Below are 24189 nucleotides of genomic sequence, written 5' to 3'. Positions count from 1 at the left end.
AGCAAGTAATGTAACTAATGTTAGGTAGGTTGTAGATTAGCAAGCTGACGCTACTTGCTGCTGCAAAACTAACATGAGAGAAGGTCTCAGAGCAACACAGCTAACTTCACAACAACAAGATGCCTTGGCGAACTGTAAAGTAAGCTGTATGTCCGTGGGCAAGTCATTTAATGTTACCTGACTGACACATCGTGGCTGGCACTGCTGGATAGTGTTGTGTAGCTCGTCCATTATATTTAATGCAATTACTTCTCAGCAAGACCGGCACACGTGGAAGAACGGACCGCGGTGAAGTCAGTTTCAATTTGGATATACAAAGCAAGTTGGATCCATGCTTTCATGTTGTTTACACCAAATTCTGACCTTACCATCTGAATGTTGCAGTTGAAATCACGATTCATCTGAACAGGCAAAGTGTTTCCAATCTTCTATTGTCCAATTTTGGTGAGCCTGTGTGAATTGTAGTTCACACAGTCCTCAGTTTCGCATTTTTAGCTGACGGGAGTGGCACCCGGTGTGGTCTTCTGCTGCTGTAGCCCACCTGCTTGAAGGTTCGACATGTTGTGCGTTCAGAGATGATATTCTGCATACCTTGGTTTTAACGAGTGGTTGTTTGAATTACTGTTGTCTTTCTGTCATCTCGAACCAGTCTGCCCATTCTCCTCTGACCTCTCACATCAAGGTGGCATTTTTATCCACACAACTGGTCTTTTTGGGACCATTCTCTGTAAACCCTAGAGATGATTTTGCGTGAAAATCCCAGTACCAACAACCATACCCTATTCTGATGCTCGGTTTCAACTTGTCTTGACCACGTCTCCATGCCTAAATTCATTGAGTTGCTGCCATGTGATTGGCTGATTAGCTATTTCTAATAAGCAGTTGACCTCCCACATTGCTTTTTTGCCATTTGCCTGCCTTTTAATAGCATCTACAGATTGTCCCTATATTGAATTAAAGATTTCCTCAAGAGAGTAGCTTTCCAAGTTTTGTGTTCAAATTGGTCTAAAACCATATCTTTGTTTTTGTCTTTGGTAGCATCAACAATAAACTGCAGCAGCCAGAAGCCGCATCTGGGGTGCTGGAGTATGCCATGAAACATTTTGGTGAACTGGTGAGTGCTTTTCTTTTCTTTTCTTTCGTTCTTTTTTTGCCTTTAACCAAAAAAGGAAACCCTATCTATGGTTGCATTTAGACAGACACTGGGGAAAACTAAGCCCCCTCTATCTGTTCCATCATACCTCTATGCTGGCACAGCAGGGGTGCAAAAAAATATTTATACTGGCTCACTTTTTTTCTGCAGCTTAGTTCTGCATCATCTGGCAACATAGTACAGTATGTTGGTGAATCAAATACATGCAAGCAGACATTTTGGGTAGAACACCTTGCAGTATGTACTTTGTAACGTGGTAAATTAATGGGACAATGGAGAAAATGATTCTTGCGATGTTAACTTTCTTGAGCTTTAAAGTCCTGTATATACCAACAATATAATATAATATACGGTCTTTTGAGAGATGTACACCCAGAACACCATGTTCCTAATGTGCAGCATGTGGAAAAAAAAATATACTATGCTGATCAGTAGTCATTGGAAGGGAGCAGAATTCTTCACTGGACAACTGACATGATGTTTGAATTTCTTGAATATTTGCACATCTTTCATGTGTCTTTTCTGTGTATTTTATGTACAGTTGCAGGAAAAAGTAAATCAACCTTTTGGAATTACCAGGATTTTTGCATAATTAGTCATTAAATGTGATCTGATCGTCATCTAAGTCATTACAATACACAAACACAGTTTGCTTAAACTAATACCACAATTATATGTTTTTTTGTTTTTATTGAACACACATTCACAGTGCAGAGTGACACATAATGCAGCAGTGGACTCGCCAAACTCTCTTGTGTAGTGTAAATGAGAGATTATAACATTTTATGGCAATTTATGGCCAAACAGTTAAAACGGAATCAGCAATCTTTTAGCAAGTTACTAATATGGATTATTTTTCTACAATCCACAGTTGCCACAAATTCAAGAGCTTTGCTTGTGATAACATACTTGATGTATGTGGTCAGTGATGGGTTAAGGGGTGTGATTCAGAGATAGCTAACTACACATAGTATTTTATAATAGAATGCATTCACTTTGCTTTAGGCTGAAAAAATAATCAATTCATAAAGTTAAATTCAAATGAGTTTTCCCAAACATTAGAACTATACAGGTGCTGGTCATATATTTAGAATATCATCAAAAAGTTGATTTATTTCAGTAATTCCATTCAAAAAGTGAAACTTGTATAATGTATACATTCATTCCACACAGACTGATATATTTCAAGTGTTCATTCCTTTTAATTTTGATGATTATAACTGACAACTAATGAAAACCCAAAAATCAGTATCTCAGAAAATTTGAATATTGTGAAAAGGTTCGATATTGAAGACATCTGGTGCCACACTCTAATCAGCTAATTAACTCAAAACACCTGCAAAGGCCTTTAAATGGTCTCTCAGTCTAGTTCTGTAGGCTACACAATCATGGGGAAGACTGCTGACTTGACAGCTGTCCAAAAGACGACCATTGACACCTTGCACAAGGAGGGCAAGACACAAAAGGTCATTGCTAAAGAGGCTGGCTGTTGACAGAGCTCTGTGTCCAAGCACATTAATAGAGAGGCGAAGGGAAGGAAAAGATGTGGTAGAAAAAAGTGTACAAGCAATAGGGATAACCACACACTGGAGAGGATTGTGAAACAAAACCCATTCAAAAATGTGGGGGAGATTCACAAAGAGTGGACTGCAGCTGGAGTCAGTGCTTCAAGAACAACCACGCACAGACGTATGCAAGACATGGGTTTCAGCTGTCGCATTCCTTGTGTCAAGCCACTCTTGAACAAGACACAGCGTCAGAAGTGTCTCGCCTGGGCTAAAGACAAAAAGGACTGGGCTGCTGCTGAGTGGTCCAAAGTTATGTTCTCTGATGAAAGTAAATTTTGCATTTCCTTTGGAAATCAAGGTCCCAGAGACTGGAGGAAGAGAGGAGAGGCACAGAATCCACGTTGCTTGAAGTCCAGTGTAAAGTTTCCACAGTCAGTGATGGTTTGGGGTGCCATGTCATCTGCTGCTGTTGGTCCACTGTGTTTTCTGAGGTCCAAGGTCAACGCAGCCGTCTACCAGGAAGTTTTAGAGCACTTCATGCTCCCTGCTGCTGACCAACTTTATGGAGATGCAGATTTCATTTTCCAACAGGACTTGGCACCTGCACACAGTGCCAAAGCTACCAGTACCTGGTTTAAGGACCATGGTATCCCTGTTCTTAATTGGCCAGCAAACTCACCTGACCTTAACCCTATAGAAAATCTATGGGGTATTGTGAAGAGGAAGATGCGATACGCCAGACCCAACAATGCAGAAGAACTGAAGGCCACTATCAGAGCAACCTGGGCTCTCATAATAATAATAATAATAATCCTTATTTGTAGAGCACTTTTCAAAAACAAGTTACAAAGTGCTTTAACAAGTGTAAAGACCTGACACCTGACACCATAACACCTGAGCAGTGCCACAGACTGATGGACTCGCCGCATTGCTGCAGTAATTCAGGCAAAAGGGGCCCCAACTAAGTATTGAGTGCTGTACATGCTCATACTTTTCATGTTCATACTTTTCAGTTGGCCAACATTTCTAAAAATCCTTTTTTTGTACTGGTCTTAAGTAATATTCTAATTTTCGGAGATACTGAATTTGGGATTAGTTGGGATTAGTTGTCAGTTTTAATCATCACAATTAAATGAAACAAACATTTGAAATATATCAGTCTGTGTTTAATGAATGAATATAATATCCTGATAATATTACTGAAATAATTACATGACCAGCACCTGTAATAGGCTTGTTCCAATTAGCGATTGGATTGGCTATCAACGATTGAAGGGATTATCAGCGATTGGTTTTTCATGCATCAATATTAAGGTGATTTTAACTAACTCACTATCAGAACAAAGTCTCTGGAATATGCACCACACAGCAGTGTTTCCCATCCATTGATTTATTAGTGGCGTCACGACACGTTTCAATATCAACGCTGACCGCTACATATACTATTAAATAGGAGTAAAATCAGAATTCATTGCCCGCAGCACATAGATTCTCTCAGCCCCTTCGCTTGCTTGCTTCCTCTCTCGCTCTCTCTCACAAACAGAAACGGAGCCGTGTGTTTATAGAAATACAAAAGCATTCAACTAATTAGTTGCCTAGCTAATAAGTATAGCTATATTAACGTTAGAATACATCTGGGTTGTCCATGTTAGCACGCTGTACACAGCTGCTAGACAATATTGATTGCACCCACCCGCACACTGCGCCAGAGTTACACGGTAATTCTGAAACACTGCACTGTGCATTTACATATGTTTCTTGTGGTTATTCTTAAAGCTAATAAGCCTTTTTCTTCCATGCTGGCATTTCCCTGGCCTGCTGCAACGTAACACCAGATCGCCAATCCAGATCCGGATCTCAAGCAGTCCTGATTAGACGATCTGCATTTATTTTTCTCTGCAAAATCAAGGATAAAGTGAAAGTAGACTAAGAGTAAAAACAGTCTCACTGTGCACTTCCAGGAACCTTCTTTGTGAGGTGACCATTTGAAAAGCTTTGCAAAGTTTCCCTGTTTAGTATACCTATCAGATATCATCAGTAAAGCAAAGGTTGGAAGAGATATATGAACTTAATCATTAGTTGATGTTTCCATGTCAGTATTTAGAAATCACTTTCACAAGAGATCAACGTTTAGATGTAACTAGTCTGGGACTGATTGATTGACTAATCTGATTGATGGACTTTTTGTGATGAAACATAGAGTAGTAGTAGTAGTAATTCATTGTGTGGATTCTTATAGTTACATGGTTCCAGTTTTATGTTTCATATGTGATTCTTTTCTGCTGTCTTTTTTTTCTACTAGGAAATCCAGGCCACCTGGTATGAAAAGCTGCATGAGTGGGAGGATGCGCTGGTAGCATATGACAAGAAGATTGACATGAACAAAGAGGATCCAGAGCTCATCCTGGGAAGAATGCGTTGCTTAGAGGCCCTGGGAGAATGGTATGTTAGTAGTCATATCTGTTGTGAGTTCAGTAGGGCTGCAACAATTCATTCAAATCAGTGTCCTAGCCTTCAGGTCTCCTGGAGAATCCTAATGTGTTCCCAAGCCAGAATTATTTATTTATTTGGATCCCTGTTAGCCATTACCAACTTAGGTTTTTATTTTCAGCACATCTTTTAAAAACTACCAGACCTCTCCCCATAACTGCAACATTTCAATCTTCTGTCTAACATTACTCAGAGGAGTTTGATTTCCTCTACCTGGTCCATAGGCTCTTCCTATATAGACAGTTTTAACCATTGCATATGTTAAGTTTAAATTTTGATCCAAATAAAAACATTATCTTTCCATCGTGTTCATCTACGATGCCAGGGGTTAGAACGCCTAGTTTTCCACCTTTCCCTGCCACCTGGGTGTACATACATCTCGTGATGCCTCTGGACACATCTTCAGTAATTCCTGGAATCAGGGCGGAATCTGGGTGTTCTGGGTCTGTCAACATCAATAACCCCTCCTCCAGGTGACCCAGCCGGGGCTAATCAGACCCCAGCTTGTGTCCAGATAGCTAACTACTAATGACTCTGTGGCTCTCCTCTATTGAGCCGCAGCCATCTTAAAATCTGTCGCATCTGTGGTACTTTAGCTCTCCTCATCCCCTCTTCCTTAATGCTCAAATGTCTGAAGGCTCTGGCTAAAGAACGGGCTGTGAATCCCCTGCATCCAACCTCCACATACAGCTTCCTTTCAAAGGCCTCTTCCAAGCTATCTTCCCATGGGACTCAGAGATAGCAGCACAGTTTGCTATGTAGACTCAGATACAAGGACAATGCTCCATACTTGTATAGCGCCTTTCTAGTCTTTTCGACCACTCAAAGCGCTTTTACACTACATTCACCATTCACTGAGCCGAAGTGCTCAAACAGAAACTAACATTCATACACATTCATACACTGGCCGAATAATTTGGGGTTCAGTATTTTGCTCAAGGATACTTCGACATGCAGCCTGGAGGAGCCGGGGATTGAACCGCCGACCTTCCGATTAACAGCCACACCGATTAACACCGATTAACAGCCATCTCTTGAGGTGGTGACCCTCTCCTCTAAGGTCTCTACTATTGAGATCAGAACTGCAAAGAGTAGGAGGGGCCACAGAATTCTGGGGGAAGAATTCCATGCTGATATACCCATGCTTAGAACTTCCCAGGTGGGCTTGTCCACAGATTTAAGCTAGCCATCCAACTCAGTACAGGTCAAATGGATGGATGTTGTGTCCCTCAGAGAGCTGTCAAAAATCTGTCCTCCACTTTCTCTTTCCTTAGCACCACAGATCAGATTTATTAGCTATGAAAGGCATTCGAGCCTACTCCACCAGCTTTATGAGCCCCTGCAGAATCCACAGGCAGCCTGGGACTGATTCTGTGGTGACTGTTAGAGCATCTATGAATGCCATGATAGGTGTTTGCAGCAATTTGAGGAATTTGTTCTGGTCCTTCTGCACTCCAGTTCAGCAGACTTAAGCTTGATTTATACTCCTGCGTGGGGACTAATTGCAGCTCTGACATGTTGAACTGCACATCCGGTTCAGGGGGGTGTATTAGGATGTTGCTCTCTCCCAGCTCTTGCTCTCTGTCAGGGTTGCTGTATGTCTGCTTCAGATGTTGGTCTATGTCTTCCTGCTAGCAGGCCAGTTTCCCAGTGTACTTCCCCAGCAACTCCTTAGTGAACTTGAAAGGGGAGGGTGATAAAGGCAACACGTTTTTTTTATCTTTGTCAACTTATTGATTAGTTTGCAACGCTTGTCTATTCATTGGGTGACTCACTTACAGTAGAGTCAGTATTTATAATGTTTGCTGACTGTATTCAGTTTACTACTGAAACTACTACAACTAGTTTTTTTCCCCCATAGACATTGGTTTCCTTTAGTTTTTAACTTTGGCTCTAATGGAGAAATATAGCATCTTTACATGCTGTGAGGTCTTCCATCTACCTCTATTTGTATTGCTCATTGTGTGTAGGCAGCCTATTCCTAATGAGTTCTTTTATTTGAACATTTGATGACTTTGCAAAAAAAAAGAGACAACATTTCCTCAGAGTTCAACAATGTAATTTTATTGAAAAATGCTTGAACAGACATCCAGTTCCAGTAACAACCGCCCACCTTCAAAGGGCAATTTTAGGGAAAAAGAATGTCACAAGATGTTTGAAGGAGCAAAAAAATGTGGATAGATGTAGAGCTCATGACGCTAAGCAGATGTTAATTTCCTTATATAACTTGCTGTACTTGTGCCATTGTTATATTCACTATGATTCATTTTAGAATGAAATGACTCAAAACTTTTATAAGAAATGATTCAGCTGAAGAGAGACTTCATGTTTGTGTTTGTGTGTGGATTGGTAAGGCAGTTGACCGGTTCATTAGTCAAAGGAGATCAGACTTAAGAGAACACATTGCTCCCTTTTAAGGTAAAGGAATAGTCCTCTCTTGAGCTAATCCAAAACTGGTGAGAGAGATTGTTAAATGTGGAGTTAATGTTTTTGACAGTCAAACTCAAACTTTAGTTGAGTATTGAGCTTTGAAGCAACATTTAGTCTTGAATGTCCAGCTTAGCTGTGCCAATTTGGGGTATTAATGTACCCCCTATATTCTTTATCTTCTTCAATTTGTGACCACTACTAATCTTTTTCAGCTGAGTTTGTCAACCCCTCTTGACATAATAAACATAATAAATAACTGTGCTGTTTTATTTAAAATATTTGGCATGTGCACTTTTGGTCCAGGTGATTTAGCCTGGTTCTGTTAAAATTGACAATATCAAGATGCTGATTACAAGAGCTGTTTTATACGTGACATATGCTGCTGTTTGCCCCTCAAAGTCAAGCATGCAGCTATTTTGGCATGTTGTGCTCTAGGGAGGCCTGTATGTCTCATAAAGCCACTTATTAACTCTCATTTCCAGTTTTTGCTGTTGAGTTTGCTTACAATTCTGAAAATGATTTTGCCACACAACTTAGCTGCCAACAACCGGCAATAAGCATGAAAAGTAATCTTACCAAAATAACAGCATTTCAAGGTTGAATTTTAAAATGGCCTTTTTGTTTCAGTACATATAATCGTCTTCAGCATGTAAACACATAAACTACACAGATACAAAAATAACTACAAAATACCAAGATGTCAATTCCTTGTATTCAACACTAGTTGGATTATGTTATAGTATGATGCTAGTATGTTACTTTACATACACAGTTGTTTCTACACATTACGTCTGGTTAGGCTTCTTCTCAGGTTGAAGATGTGCAGAGATGGGCGGAGATATGCTGGGAATTACGTGATGTCACCAAAATTCATAGGCCAATAAAAATAGTAAAGCTGTAACAGACCTTTTTTTACATACATTTTTCATATGTCATACCAAAGCATGAGCACAGGTGTGATTGATTAAAAATAACCTCATTCCATTTTGGTCAGCTACTTCTAGGGTCTTGGCATTGTGCATGCTGGCTCACTGGCATGGCTTACCTGAATACTTAATGTAAATGAGCCAACGTTAACAAAATTTGTGTCATCTGTGCTTTTCCTGTCATGTAAAAATGTCTGACCTATTTGTCCTGTCTAAATGGGTACAAGAAAACTAACAAGAGAGTGAGGGAGATGTCAGTCAAGCACCGTTGGCGCATGATCACGCAGACCTGAGAAAATGTATAATTGGGCACAAGTGATTACACCTGTGTGGGTGGGCCAGTGGTGTCTAGTGTAGGGCCTTGAAATGCTCCTTTTCCTGAAATGCACCTTTTTGAAATTATAACTCGAGCTGTTCCTTCCACTGGACTCTGTTTGTCTGCTGTAGACACTTGTTGCTTTTATGTTATACGATAGCCTAGCAGCTGGTGAAGGGCTTAACTTCACTGACCCCCATCCAAACCTGCTTCCCGTTTTCTCTGTCTGTCCCTCCCTCTTAATCCCCGATCTAAGGTCGCTTCAGCATTTTGCCTGCAAAACACATGCAGTGGGTCTGATCTCCTGCTGGACAACACTGCATCCAACACTGATTGTTGTTAATGAGGAAATACTCTTGGTTTGATGCACCTGACCCCAACGAGAACATCCATCTGTTTGCTGGGGTACAGTGATTTAAGATGTTAATCTTTAAGAACAAATGAAGACATAAATGATGGCAGATGTTATTGAAACCAAGTTTTATCTGCTTCTTATCCTTGGCCAGAAATACTTGGCTATTCTGGTAAATGATTTCTTTAGTTGTTGTTGTTGTTGTGCAGGAAAAGTACATTTTGTTCTTGACGTAGTCCTGACCTTATAATAGTCCTTATATCTGTTGCAGATACTAGGAGACCAGTACAGTGTAGCATTGCTTAAGACAAGTTGTTGAAGCTGCAGTAAAGCTTTATTTTAATCCACAAACTATCAGGCAGGAATCAGTGCTTCACTCCCTATACCAGGTGCATCTTAGAAAATCGTGGAATATCGTGGAAATTTAAATTTTTTCCCGTAGTTTAAGTCACAGAGTGAAACTTTCATATATTCTAGATTCATTACACATAAGGTGAAATATTTTGGGCCTTTTTGGGGCGGCTATGGTTTAGGAGATGGAGCGGGTTGCCCCTTAATAGAAAGATTGGTGTCCTTGGCCTAGATCCTGAACCCCGAATTGCCCTTGGTGGCTATTCCACCGGTGTATGAATGTGTGTGAATGTTAGTTTCAATTTGAGCACTTAGGCTTAATGTATGAATGTGTGTGAATGGTGAATGTGATAAAGTGTAAAAGCCCTTTGAGTGGCCTTCAGCTTGTCTGTATTGTTGGGTCTGGTGTGTCTCATTTTTCTATTGAAAATGTTGTCTATGGGGTTCAGTTCAGGCAAGTTGGCAGGGTAATCAAGCACATGGTCTGCAGATCAGTTAAAAGTCACTTTGGCATTGGGAGCTAGTGCTAATTCCTGCTGGAAAATGAAACCAGCATCTCCATAAAGTCTGTCAGCAGATGGAAGCATGAAGTGCTCTAAAATATCCTGGTAGATGGCTGCATTCACTCTGGATAAACACAGTGGACCAACATCAGCACCCCAAAATCATCACTGACTTCTGACCTCAAGCAACTTAGATTCTGTTCCTCTCCACTCCTCCAGACTCTTGATTTCCAATTGAAATGCAAAATTTACTTTAATCTGAAAAGAGGACTTTGGACTACTGAGCAACTGTTCAGCTCTTTTTCTCCTTAGCCCAGGTAAGACACTTCTGACGTTGTCTCTGCTTCAGGAGTGGCTTGGCACTAGGAATGATGCCACTGACTCCAGCCTCAGTCCACTCCTTGTAAAGCTCCCCCAAGTTCTTGAATCAGAATTGCTTGACAATCCTCTCAAGGCTACGGTCATCCCTGTTGCTTGTGCACCATTTCCTACCACACTTTCACCTTCCAGTCAACTTTCCATTAATCCAACTTTCCATATAATATTGATACAGCACTCTGTGTGTCTTCTGGACAACTGTCAACTACGAAGTCTTCCCTGTGATTGTGGTTGTGTACTGAAGCAGACTGAGAGATTAAAGGCTCTTCTCAGATCGGAATTTCTGTTTTATACATTCTTTATTCTAATATTTTGAGATGAATTTTTGATTTCAATGAGCTGTAAGCTGCAGTCATTAAGATTAAAACAAAAAAGGCCTGAAATATTTCACTTTATCTGTAATGAATCTAATCAAAAATAATATATAATTTCACTTTTGTAAAAAGTTTTAATTAAATTACGGAAGAAAATGAACTTTTCCACAATATTATAATTTTCTGAGGATGCATCTGGACAACTGTATCTATAGTCCAACTTCACCATGTTCTACAGAAGAATATGCAACCATTTTCTGTGTATATATTCAAGATTTAGCTGTAAAATAGTAGCTGTTTTACTAGGAATGCACCAAATGTTCGCCAACCGAAATTAATAGGCCGAAAATGAAAAAAAAAAAGCACTTTTGGTCTTCGGCCTAATAAGTCAAAAGGCTGAATAAATTTTACAGACCAATTACGTTGACATTTCGGCACTGTGAAAGCATTTTAAAGTGTCCAAGAAAGACACAAAAATCGCCGTTTGCAGACACTGTCCTGCTGAATTGTCTCCTAGCGCATCCACTCCATCTGTGGCTGACTTCTTAGAAAAGAACCACTTTGAGTGTTTCTGTCACTTGTTTGAGAAGGCAATTAGGCTAGCCTCACCTAAATTTGGAGTGCACACGTATTCAAGCCTTTATGGTAAATCTACTGTAACGGACCAGTGGGAGCTAACAGGCAGGTTAGTGACTTTATCCTGTCAGTTTCTCTCTTTACAAAGACAAGTGTTGCAGTATGAGAGTCCTACCTGAAGAGAGGCTGTGAAGTATTCATGCTACGCGATAGAACCACATACAACATTATTTATCAAATTGGGTCGGACTTGATGAATTTAGCGTGAGGATACACATGTGACAACGTCCAGTTTTCAAAATAAGGTGTCTATACATTATGGAAATTAGATTAATTGGATTATATTCACAGAAAGTATAAAATATATTACATGTGTCCATTAACAGTAGATGGACACATGTAGTTTACTTTACCGGACCCTCTCGGGCCTAAGACCCCCCTACCATAGTCTCTCCAGATCTTTTGAAACATTTTGACTATTTAATTAATGCAATGAAAAAAAATGTCAAAAACCTTCTTAGGTATTCGGTATGCATTCCTAATTTTTACTAAGCTCTGAGGCACCATGTGATATGCAAATTATTTTAGATGTCATTGCAGTTTCTGCCTACAGGCCATCACTCTGATGAACAGCTGACTTCTGACTCACGGTGTCAGAAATAATTACTGTACAATTACCCAGTAACTTTGTTTCTAATCAGCCACCTGTTTACTGGTTACTACTTATCAACTTATTTATTCATCATTCTGTAATTCAGTGCTGTTCATATTCTTCATATTGAATATACTGTCCACCTATCTCAAGTACATAACACCTGCACATGATACTTATTTATTCCAGCATCCTTTGCGCTGTGCTCCATCACACATGTGTATGTATGCATGTATGTGTATATCACATCCACTTCCGACATGTACATAACAATAATGATGATAATCATTTACTCCTGCATCCTTTACTCTGCTCACTGCACTATTGTTTCGATCTGTCTTTATTGCTCTTGTTTTGGTTTATAGGGTGTGTATATATGTGTTCTGTGTACTGTAGTCCGTGTCTGATTTTATTATTGAATGAGTAAGCACATCGTGAGCAATGAACGATCCAGAGTCAAATTCCTCGTATGTGTACACATACCTGGCAAATAAAGCTCATTCTGATTCTGACAGTGATTCTAGGTTGTTGAGAATCCTTTTTTGCAACCCTTGATGGAGTGCTCTAGTTTGTCAGGAGTGGTTGACCGATACGGAATTTTCAATGGCGAATGCCAATATTTTGAGAGCAGGGCGACCAATGGTCAATATATAACGCCGGTACACTTTGTCAGAAGTGACATCATTCAGCTGCATTATTTTTTTACAGTATAGCAATATATATTTAACGCTAGCCAGCAGGGATGTCACGAAAATTTAGTAGTTTTCACCAATACGAGGGAAATTCCATGATTCTCGATGCCAAATATACCATTGTACAAAAACAAAACAATAAATCCCATGTACTTACAATACACTCTTTAATATATATAAAACATAAACATAACATATATAAACAAAAACAAGAAAGAGTACTGTCAAGCTACCAAAGTATCAGTTCTTATGACATCCTAGTCAGTCATGATTTTAGATTAGATGTGCTGTAATTTAGGATAATATTTTGTCATTGTGAATGCAGGTATCCGCCGATTATCTCAAAATGCCAGATATCAGCCAACCGATTAATCAGTCTATCACTACTTGTTAGCAGTTCAAGCAGACATACTCCAGTATATAGTAATACTCTGCAAATGATTACTTGTTCAACTAGGCAACCTGATGATCACTGAGATCAGTTCTTGATTAATTTATGTAATCACTGTGAACATGGGATTGAACAAGTCTGGATTTGCTTTTTTCACCATCTGAAGCCTGTGGTTAATCTTTTCTAGGGGCCAGTTGCACCAGCAGTGCTGTGAGGAATGGACACTGGTGAGCGAGGAAACCCAGGCCAAAATGGCTCGTATGGCTGCTGCTGCCGCCTGGGGTCTAGGTAACCATTTAAATATCTCATAGAAGATATGAATTGACAATGAAACATATTTGGAAGAAAAGGTGAACATTAAACAATATTGTTGCAGTCTTAGCATTTTTTTAGAGAAGACTTGTGCATGGAGCATGTAGGCCATCCGCTGTCTGACTCAGTGCAACAATGCAATCAAACCGAGTAGCAATGAAAACAGTAACAGCTCTTTCCAAGTCTCTCTCACATAACCAGATTAGAATGGTATCCAGTCATAACACTGACATAACGTGCAATGATGGAGAAAAGTAATGGTCTGGTAATGGTAAAGTTTGTGGTGTGTGGCTTTGACTTTCTAAATTCAAACCCTGAGACAATAGCCAACCAACAAGCCCATCTGTCTGAAGACTGAGACCATCTTTTATTGTTGCCATTGGGAAGCAAAATGTGATTGCAGTCAAAACAGCAGTGATGGGCTGTTTTAATCTGCTTCAGACTAGCTAAGTTGCATCTCAAGACATCCAATAATTGGACATTTTGGTCATTATTAAAAACCTCCTGCTTAAGCCTGTTTTAGCACTTTTTCTTAACTTTGTTGTTTCTGTAGGGCACTGGGACAGTATGGAGGAGTACACCTGTATGATCCCAAGAGACACGCACGATGGTGCTTTTTATAGAGCAGTGCTAGCCCTGCATCAGGACCTCTTCTCATTGGCCCAGCAGGTGAATTGCATCATCACTCTCAAATACACGCAATGGATAAAATTTCATGCTATTTAATGCAAGTTAAAATTGAAAATAAACGCTGTAAAACACATAAAAAAATGACTTTACGGCTATTCGAGACGAGATTGAATTCCCCCATCAGCTCAGGCTTTTCATTAAAAGGAATAATATTTTACGTTGTGGTACCTCCGGTGTGTGGAAATGTTATGTCAATCTTGAAATAAATAAAATCAATATGGCATTCAGCCTCAAACAAATACCAAGTTATTATACTCGCCCTGTCTGCCTGTCAACAAGGTCTAGTGGAGGTCATGGGGGTGTTTTCCTCATTTGATGAAGGTTGGAATATTAGATGAGCTCATGGTCCCTGGAAATGGATTTTTTCAATCTGGATGCCAGCACATCTAATGAACACAAGCTCCAGCACTGACACCAGTAAACACCTGCTCCTCCAATTTCTCTGGACTGGTCCTCCTTGTCCCCTTTTCACCTCAAAGTCCTGGAGACCTGCTCTCTGCGGCCCCTCATCCCCCCACAGCCACCCGCCCTCCTTAAATTTGGAGATTAGATCCAGGTGTGGCCTATAGGATTCTACATCGGCTGAAAAGGCAAAGCAGAATTTTGACTCCTGGCAAGAATGAGGCCACTCACAATGAATGAAGAGGAGTGAAAAGCAGATGGATCTGCAGTGAAAGCTTAAATGTCAACATGAGCTCAAGCTTGTCTTCCGGATGTGGTTGGTAATCCTCGCACTTAAATCCTTTTGATATTATAGAGCTGTTCCTTTCCTCCCTCTATACCCCCAACAGCCAGACATGTGCTCCAGGAGTCTCGGCGTGCGTATTTGGCTATGTTCAGACTGCAGGCTTTAATGCTCAATTCTGGGTTTTTTTTCCCCAGATCCGATTTTTTTATTTGAATGTTTACATTATTGCTTAAATGTGGCCCATATCAGACTCCCAGTGTGAACTGTCCACGGCCTGAAAGTGACCTGCATGTGCAGAGGAATAACACGATGTCACACGCAGCAGCACGCTGACGTACAGAAGTAAACTGAGCCACAGAGGTTAGCTCCAGTTAGCTCCTACTTGCTAACCCTCCCAATTTTCACAGCCCGGGAGACTCCTGTATTTCATTGTCCTCTCACGGGTCACATTTCTCCCAAATTATGATAAGTGTTCACAACTTTCTGTCCTTCTCATATCGGTTTCTGGCGCTGTAATGCAACTGCCCAGCTCACTAACGTTACACTCGCTCTCTCTCTCCCCCTCTCTCCCCACTGTGTCTGCACGGACAAGTAGCATGCACATTTGACAAAACTCAGAAGAGAGTTTGCGGTCCGGTGGATTTCAGGTGGAAGAAAGGGAATTTGTGGGCAGATGATAGCAAGGTAGATAAGAAGGACCGCCTGTTGTTTAATTATGACTTTTGTGGAGCTTTTTCGTTCACTACGGCTACGTCTACAGCAGAACAGGTGCTCTAGCGTGACGTCAAAGGCGTATCAATTCCAATCTGAGTGTCCAGACTGAGGTCGCATTTAAAAAGATCCTATCTGTATCGGATTTGGACAAAATATGAAAGTGGCCCAAATCTGAACTGGAAAAGATAAGATTCCATGTGACTTGGCCTGTTCACACTGTTATAAAAAGATCAGATCTGAGTCACTTGAGCAAAAAAATTGGATTTGGGTCACTTTGGCCTGCAGTCTGAACGTAGCTTTAGTGAAAGGTTTCAGATTACTTGGCTTTTTCAAGTGTTTGGTCTGTTCCTGCGATGATGTATCGACATAGCAGTTGTGCTCCTCACTACAGCAGTCTGCTGTGCCAAGATTCATCATATATCCAGTCCTCCAGTGTGCGTTTGATATATAAATTCTATCATGGTTTTTACAAACCAGACCCCTCCTTTTGATGTCCCGGTCATGTTCGCTCTTTGTTTGCTCTAGTGGTAGATTTGGCCCTAACCATTCACATGGAGGCCTTCATACCACACTGTAATGATAAAGTGATGTCACTGGACATAAACCTATGTAAGTGCAACTATTATCTAGGAAAATGGATTGGGTCACGGTTTGTTTATGCTCTCAAAAACCAGACACTGCATTTATCAGGAGTCGTCTGGACTACACATTTCCATTGAGGCCCCAGCGCAGTAATTCAGGAGTAAACAGGACCAGAACTGAGTGGAGGCTGTAAAGAAAGAGCCTTATTGTCACTTCATCTCAGCCACCCTCCCATACCCCTCTTCTTGTTGTGTATGCCTAAAGACAAGTTTAAGCACACCAGTCCTCCTTTCCTTCCTCACAAAAAAATAATTGGTGGTAGGCAGTCTGAAACAGCTGTGTGTCCTGGCCTCAGAACTTCCTCAGTGATCCTCCCTCATTTTACCTCACCGCTAATAACAGTTCCCAAAAACATTGGCTTTTGAAGCGCAAGAAATCAGCATGCTTTCAGCCACGCTACGTTTTCCTTGTTTATCCCTTTTTTTCTGCTCTGGATCAGGTCTTTAACTTTAGTTACTGTTACTCCAACCCTCAAGGTTCTCAATGGTGATGCAATGTCTGCAATACGTTGAATCTGGAGAAGTGAAGTTACATTCTTTACACAAAATGTCAAGGCCATCTTCACGTCACATCATCATGTAAACAATAACTAGCACAGAACGGGCTTTCCTCCATCTTGACCATTCTGCCTTTCACTTCCTGACTCTTTCTGAATTTTGAGCATCATCAAAATCATGTGACTGCAAACAACTTATTGGAGCGCCACATTTTGTGTAGCTTTACTCTAAAACAATTCATCTTTACGTCATAATAACATACATGTGTACCTGTTTAGCCAATACATCTAAAGTAATCCTCCATAAATCAGTTCAACAATGTACACTATATGGACAAAGTACTGGGACACCTATACATTACTTTTTTCTACTCTTCTGGTAAGGCTTTCTACAAGATTTTGGAGTGTGTCTCTGGGAATCGTTGCCCATTCATCCAGAAGAGCATTTCTGAGGTCAGACATTGATGTTGGATGAGAGGGCCTGGCTCGCAATCTCTTGTCTAGTTCATCCCAAAGGTGTTTGATAGGGTCAGGGCTCTGTGTGGGCCAAAATGGGAAAACCATTTCTTTATGGAGCTGGCTTTGTGCAAGGGGGGCTTTTCCATATTATAACAGGAAAAGGCCAAACACAAACTGTTGGAAGAACATTTGTCTAAAATTGGATGCTGTAGCATTAAGATTTCCCTTAACAAAGACCACGGAATGAAAAAACAGCCCCTACCAAAGGTTTTAGGACAGGGTTGTCCACATACTTTTTTATATAGTGTATATTTACTACAATCATACATACACTATATTGCCAAAAGTTTTAGGACACCCCATGTGTTCCAATCACTTCCACAGCCGCAGGTGTATGAAATCAAGCACCTAGGTATGCAGACTGCTTCTACAGACATTTGTGAAAGAAAGGGTCGCTCTCAGGAGCTCAGTGAATTAAAGCGTGTGTTTGTGATAGTTTGCCACCTGTGCAATAAGTCCATTTGTGAAATTTTCTTTCTGCTAAATATTCCTGTTAGTGGTGTTATAACAAAGTGGAAGCGATTGGGAACAACAGAAACACAGCCATGGAGTGGTAGGCCACATAAAATCACAGCGGGGTCAGCTCATGCTGAGGCACAGTGCACAGAAGTCGCCAACTTTCTGCAGAGTCAACAGCTACAGACCTCTAAATGTCGTGTGGCCTTCGGAGTAGCTCAAGAACAGCGCGTAGAGAGCTTCATGGAAATGGTTTCCATGGCCAAGCAGCTGCATCCAAACCTTACATCACCAACTGCAATGCAAAGCGTCGACTGCGGCGGTGTAAAGCGTGTAGCCGCTGGACACTAGAGCGGTGGAGACGTATTCTCTGGAGTGACGTATCCCGCTTCTCTGTCTGGCTATCCAATGGACGAGTCTGGGTTTGGCGGTTGCCAGGAGAACGGTACTGGCCCGACTGTATTGAGCCAAGTGTAGAGTTTGGTGGAGGGGGATTATGGTGTGGGGTTGGCCCCTTACTTCCAGTGAAAGGAACTTTTAATGCTTCAGCATACCAAGACATTTTGGACAATTTCATGCTTCTAACTTTGTGGAAACAGTTTGGGGATGGCCCCTTCCTGTTCCAACATGACCGCATACGAGTGCACAAAGCAAGGGCCATAAAGACACGAATGAGCGAGTCTGGTGTGGAGAACTTGACTGTCCTGCACAGAGTCCTGAGTCCGATAGAACACCTTTAGGATTAGAGCAGAGACTGCGAGCCAGGCCTTCTCGTCCAACATCTGTGCTTGACCTCAGAAATGCACTTCTAGAAGAATGGACAAACATTCCCATGAACACACTCCTAAACCTTGTGGACAGCCTTCCCAGAAGAGTTGAAGCTGTTATAGCTGCAAAGGGTGGGCCAACTCCATTTTAAACGGATTAAGGATGGGATGTCATTAACCTTCATGTGCATGTAAAGGCAGGTGACTCAAAACTTTTGGCAATATAGTGTATGTATCATCAATATAGTGATAACTTCCATTTAGCCCCCCCAAAACTTTGTTGAATTCCTTCCAAATCCTCTCTACATACGTAACAGGAAAAAGTATGTGAACCCTTTGGAATTACCTGGATTTCAGCATAAATTGGTCATAAAATGCGATCTGATCTTCACAAGTCACAACAATAGATGTGTGCTTAAACTAATACCACGCAAACAATTATATTTTTTTTGTAAACATTCACAGTGCAGGGTGGTTTGTGAGCCCTTAGGCTAATTCCTCAGGGCCTGGTTGCTATGAAGGAAAATTAATTCCAAAGTTTATCAAGAAACATTTTGCAGGGGAATGTTAGGCCACCTGTCTGCCAATTGAAGCTCAACAGAACCGTTGTTCAGCTTTGATCTGCAACTACAGAAACATTTGGTTAAGGTTATTGCTGCCAAAGGAAAGTCAACCACTTATTAAATTCAAGTGTTCAGGTACTTTTTCTACCCTGCACTGTGAATGTTTACATGGTGTGTTCAATAAAAACGTCAAAGCAATTGTTTGTGTGGTATTGACTTACATGAAGATCAAATGACATTTTATAACCAATTTATGAAGAAATCCAGGTTATTCCACAGGTTTCACGTACTTTCCTGTGACTGTATGAGTCTCGACAGACATGGATGTAGTGCAGTTGTAGTTTTAAGTTAGTTTAAAGATTCATTTGACATCCACAACAATGGTTACATAACTTTCACACTGTTGCTCTTAACAGTTAATTTGCCTCTCCTCGTAAAACACTTGGCTCTCAGCAGAAAACAAACTAACAATTACACCATCAGTGCGCCACTCAGACAGGCTTATGAAAATTAAAAAACATAAATACAGAAAGAAAAACATAGTTGGGGGCAGGTATTGTATTTGGGTGAGTGAATGAACTATCATTGTTTGATCGTCATTGTTTATGGGTGAAATAGGAAGCTACAGATTTCTTTAAAATTCAAGATCAAACTAAAAATCTGTTTTTTAATGTAGTGTATTGACAAAGCAAGAGACCTCCTGGATGCTGAGCTGACAGCCATGGCTGGAGAAAGCTACAGTCGAGCCTATGGGGTAAGTGTTCCTCTGAGACAGCCAAAATATTCAACACCTGACTTCATCCTGCAGGTTGACAGCAGACACATTTCAGTCGGCATCTAGATACTTGATGTTACAAATAATAGGTGTAAACAAAGCCATTATAATAAGGTCCAGTGAATTTCTGAATGCATTCAATTGCAGATTCTGATTCATTTACTGATTAATTTAGTGATCATTTTATATTTTCCAGAGGAGGCCTATTATAATGAATGTGTGGCTATGAATCAGTGTGTGTGTATGTTTGTTTCCCAGGCCATGGTGTCTTGCCAGATGCTGTCAGAGCTAGAGGAGGTGATCCAGTACAAGCTGGTGCCAGAGAGGAGGGACATCATTAGAGAAACATGGTGGGAGAGGCTTCAGGTAACTACGTCACATGATATATGGACGCATACACTCACACTAACTCACACGTGCAACTACAAATGTAAAGCAGACGTTGGAAAGACTACTGTTACTAATCAGAGACATTATAAGCCATGAACAATACATACATGCAAAGGCACACACACTAATACCTCAGTGTATAAGGGTTCACCATCTTGTGGATTTGTTTATTTCTTGGTTTGAAAGAAAATTTTAAGTACATTTCTAAAACTATAATCATGTTAGGCTGTGTTATTTAGTTTCAAAAAAGTTATTAGCAAGTAGCCTAGCTAATAAAGACAGTTATGTTAACCTTAGAAAAGTGATCAACTGGAACCCCTCGCCCCGGCACCACAGTTATGCCATATGTCATTCTGTGGGGAACACTGAACATACAGTAAATGGACTTGTATATCATGAGCTTAAGTTTGTCCTGCTCAAGATAAAACTTCCAAAAACACCTACACATTTAAAAAGAAAACAAAACGCTGCCCGTGCTTGCTTGCCTGCATGAAATAACCCTTGTATGAATATTCAGAAAAGATTTTGTGTAACCCACACTGTAACCCCATCCAAACTCTTCCTATTTCCTGCGACTGATTATGATTACTGCTATTATCATTAATTGTGAATTATAGTGTTGCCACATGCTGTGAAATTTGGCAGGAAGATGTGTGGAAGAACCACAAATCCACAAGAGTTTGGGAAAGACTTTGCCGCCGCCAAGTCTTTGGAATTAGAGACAAATGCCATCTGATCTAAAATAATACTGTTTAAATGTATCTCTTCCATGTTAGCCCTTTACCAGCTGAATCAAAATGTGATTGTTTGAAAGGCTTCTGCCTTGTATGTGCACACTGAGGGCAGAATTGATGTCAGGCATAGAAACTGATAAGCTTTTGATCTGTGATACACCTTTTCTTACTGATCAGTTTAATTCATGTCCCTCATCTCCTGCTCAGATGTTACTGACATTTTGGAAAATCATCCTCACCGACAAAATATACCCTGCATCATTCTTTAAGGCTACAACCACACTACAAACAGAAACTATCTCTGTCCACAGCAGCGATTTAACTGCGTTTTAAGAACTGATCTCCTTCTATATTAAAACAACTGAAAACGAGCATTAAGTGGCCATTCACATACACTGGGCATGCGTGTGCTGGTTTAAACAGGATGCAGATTGTCTTCTTCGCAGTTACAGAAGATTTGACAAAAGAAGAAAGCACTACAGAAAAATAACCACACCAGATATTTCTTGCATGGACGGACAATGAGGTGGAACTACCACTGAAAGTAACACGGGAGTCCAAAGCGATTTTGGAGTCGTTGCAAAGTAAATATGCTGGCATGCACAGTAAATGTGTAAAAGCCCAAAACATTTTAATAAAAATAGTAGGGGTGATTCCGTATAGTTGAAGATTTGATGTTTCTATAGGAGGAACTAATTCGACTTCCGATTCTTAGGAGAGGCGTTGTGGATCATACCATTTTTGCAAAATGGGAGTTTTTACATGGTTTTCTCCCAATAAGTTAATATACAGCCTATTATGATATAAATATAACGTATAATGCTGTAAATAAAAATGTAAAAAGAAAGAAGCTTTTAATAAATGTTTTTATCATGTGTGAATCCAAAATTGTAACCCTAACCCTTAAGGTAGGGCGTCAGTGTGCATGTGTGGCGTAGCGGGTGTGTGTGTGTGGCTGTGTGTGTGTGTGTGTAGTAGAAAAAGCAGAGAGACAGAGCACCAGCTGTTCTGGTATTGTGCTGAGTTATCATTGAACCTCACGGGACATACAAATCATTTATCACCATTAAGGAGCCTCACAAAGAATTTTATATAATTTTTAAACAGTACTTGGAATAGACCCGCGATGTGCATGCTATTCTCTGCGAGTTGGCGGACATGCACTCCGCACTAGAGCGGTGAATAGTAGGCGAGCAGAGCAGAGAGAAAATGGTAAACAATAAGCCTCAGTTTAGCTGTGAATGTACAGTGACTATTGAACAGAGACTGCAGCTCTGCAGCTTCTCAAGATTAAAGCGGAGCTACCGTGTGTAACCACAGTAAATCAGATAATGCTGGAAATAATTCAAAGAGCACTAGTTTGATGAAAAATTAAACTTATAACTCAGGAGAAAGACGATTTTTTAGAAATGTCCTTGACTAATTTTTACAGAGTATCAGAATACATCAAACAAAATGGCCAGTAGATGGGGAGTATCAATGTGGATGTGAATTTATGCCACCAGTTTGAAGAGCTTCAAAAATGATGACATCATCACCATTATTTGTATTAGCAATGAACTAATACTTTGAAAAAAACATTAGTCACAAAATAATACATTTGCGTGAGATGAAAGAGACAAAAATTGGTTTTGTATTGTTCTTTTGATAAAGACACCAATAACTTGTGAAAGACAAAGTGTACTGTTTATCGATATGCATCTAACTTTCAAGTTTCTATAAAATTAGCTTGACTGTTAAATGAAAACCATTGCACACTCAAATCCCTGGGCAGTAAAATGAAGATACTCTTGATCATCTTAACTTTTTCCATTCTTAACAGATGGAGGTTGGTTTGTGGAGGTATTTAGGATCAAGAGGGGTCTTCCTGAGCAAACAGACAGGGCCTATAATTGCAGGACCAGAACTGGGGCTGCAATGCCTGACAGGTTTCTTCTCTCTATAGTGATTTATTGAGGCTGACCTCACACATCTGTCCTGGAGTCACTGTCCCGCTCCTTTCTCTTTCTTTCTTTCACAGTCTTTCCCTCATCAAAGGATTAGAGCTATAGCAAAGAACGTATTAAAACCTGCACCCCACCACTTGTGGGTAAATGTATCACAGTGAGTTCTCGCACTTCTTTGGACTCTTAGCAGGCTGTAAGATGCTGTTTAAAACTACTGATCTTTAGTTCCCTGCTCCTTACCTCCTGGTGTCTCACTACAAATGCAGATCATGATCAGGTCCAACATCTCTGCTACCTTTACTAATGTTTTCTGTTATCCTTTACACACACATTTTAAAACAATGTACCTCACACTTTTATTGGGCCTATTCTGTAGAATAACCAATTCTCTACTCTATTTGACAATATAACAGGAACATTTTGTTTCCACTAATTTAAATCTGAGCTTGATTTTTATTAAAACCTGTAGACAGCTAGCTGTTCACCCTCATTAGAAACTGGATAAAAATAATGTATTGACATTCGGTTCCCTTATTTAATAGTATACATTTGAGAGGCAGACAGAAATGTGGGTAGAAAGAAAGGGAGATGATAACATAGTCCACAGACTGATTCAAACCAGGAATGTTGTCCCGGACCACCTGTCCACCATGACATCCCCAAGGAATTCCTTCCAATCAAGTTTGATAATCTAAGAATGATGTCAGTTGTCCACCCCTCACATTGACTGAACTGTCATTCTTCTTACGTAACACACTGTAGGTTCTTTCCGATTCTACCTGCACTCAGCCCCTTATCCCATCATGTTAAGCTTACTTTAAAAAGTTGTAGTATTTAGTTCTAGCCTCAGCTTCCAACTGTTTGATTTCATTTAAATTATTTTCATAAGAACAACATTAATCAACATTTCTGTAAATGTGCCAGTGTTAGCCAGCTGGCTGATTTTCAACTGCAGTTCTTTGGCAAGATGTTGTGAAACCAATGAGCTTTCAACAGCTTTACTAAAAGGCTTCTCTACTACTGCTTAAACTGTGAAGTAACTAAATCCCCCACTTTAAACACAAAGATGGGTTGTATTAGCTTTGAAACTCTGTTAGTTGTGTTATGTTGGTTACAGCATGTTCAGCAAAGTACTGATTTCAAGATGACCTCATTTTTTGCTGCTACCCTTCCTTGTAGCAATGTGTGTATTCTTTCATCTACGCCATGTAGATTTGTCTTAAATCAAACAGAGAGTATTATGAAGAACATACTTTTTTTCATCAGAGCTGGATTACCTCAGTGTCTTGTCTGTGTTGCCTGTATCTGTCATATCACAATGATGAGGGCATGGCTGGGGTTAGAATTTTTATTAGAGGAAGTCAGTCAATGCTACTTACAACTATATGAATATAGACCTGTGTTTGCATGTTTTGTTTTCTGGCACAGGAACCTGTATTCACATGTGTACATGTTTAAGACGGGG

The 24189-nt window shown here is 40.3% G+C and overlaps 1 protein-coding gene across 1 annotated transcript in view; it reads left to right on the top strand.

The window, feature by feature from the left end:
- The window catches only part of LOC119905919 (serine/threonine-protein kinase mTOR), a 101920-nt gene that overhangs the window by 55194 nt on the left and 22537 nt on the right, over positions 1 to 24189 (top strand). Inside the window, exons 25-30 of the mRNA XM_038723321.1 lie at positions 1039 to 1114; positions 4964 to 5103; positions 13220 to 13320; positions 13898 to 14013; positions 19556 to 19633; positions 19913 to 20020. Coding sequence (XP_038579249.1) covers positions 1039 to 1114; positions 4964 to 5103; positions 13220 to 13320; positions 13898 to 14013; positions 19556 to 19633; positions 19913 to 20020 — 619 coding nt within the window. The remainder of the gene's footprint in view (positions 1 to 1038; positions 1115 to 4963; positions 5104 to 13219; positions 13321 to 13897; positions 14014 to 19555; positions 19634 to 19912; positions 20021 to 24189) is intronic.

The sequence above is a fragment of the Micropterus salmoides genome, unplaced genomic scaffold (assembly GCF_014851395.1).
Source record: "Micropterus salmoides isolate LMB-PRFRI ecotype aquatic unplaced genomic scaffold, ASM1485139v1 Ms_hic_scaffold_16, whole genome shotgun sequence".
In the NCBI taxonomy this organism is placed as follows: Eukaryota; Metazoa; Chordata; class Actinopteri; order Centrarchiformes; family Centrarchidae; genus Micropterus; species Micropterus salmoides.
This window is presented reverse-complemented; position numbering and strand designations above follow the sequence as displayed.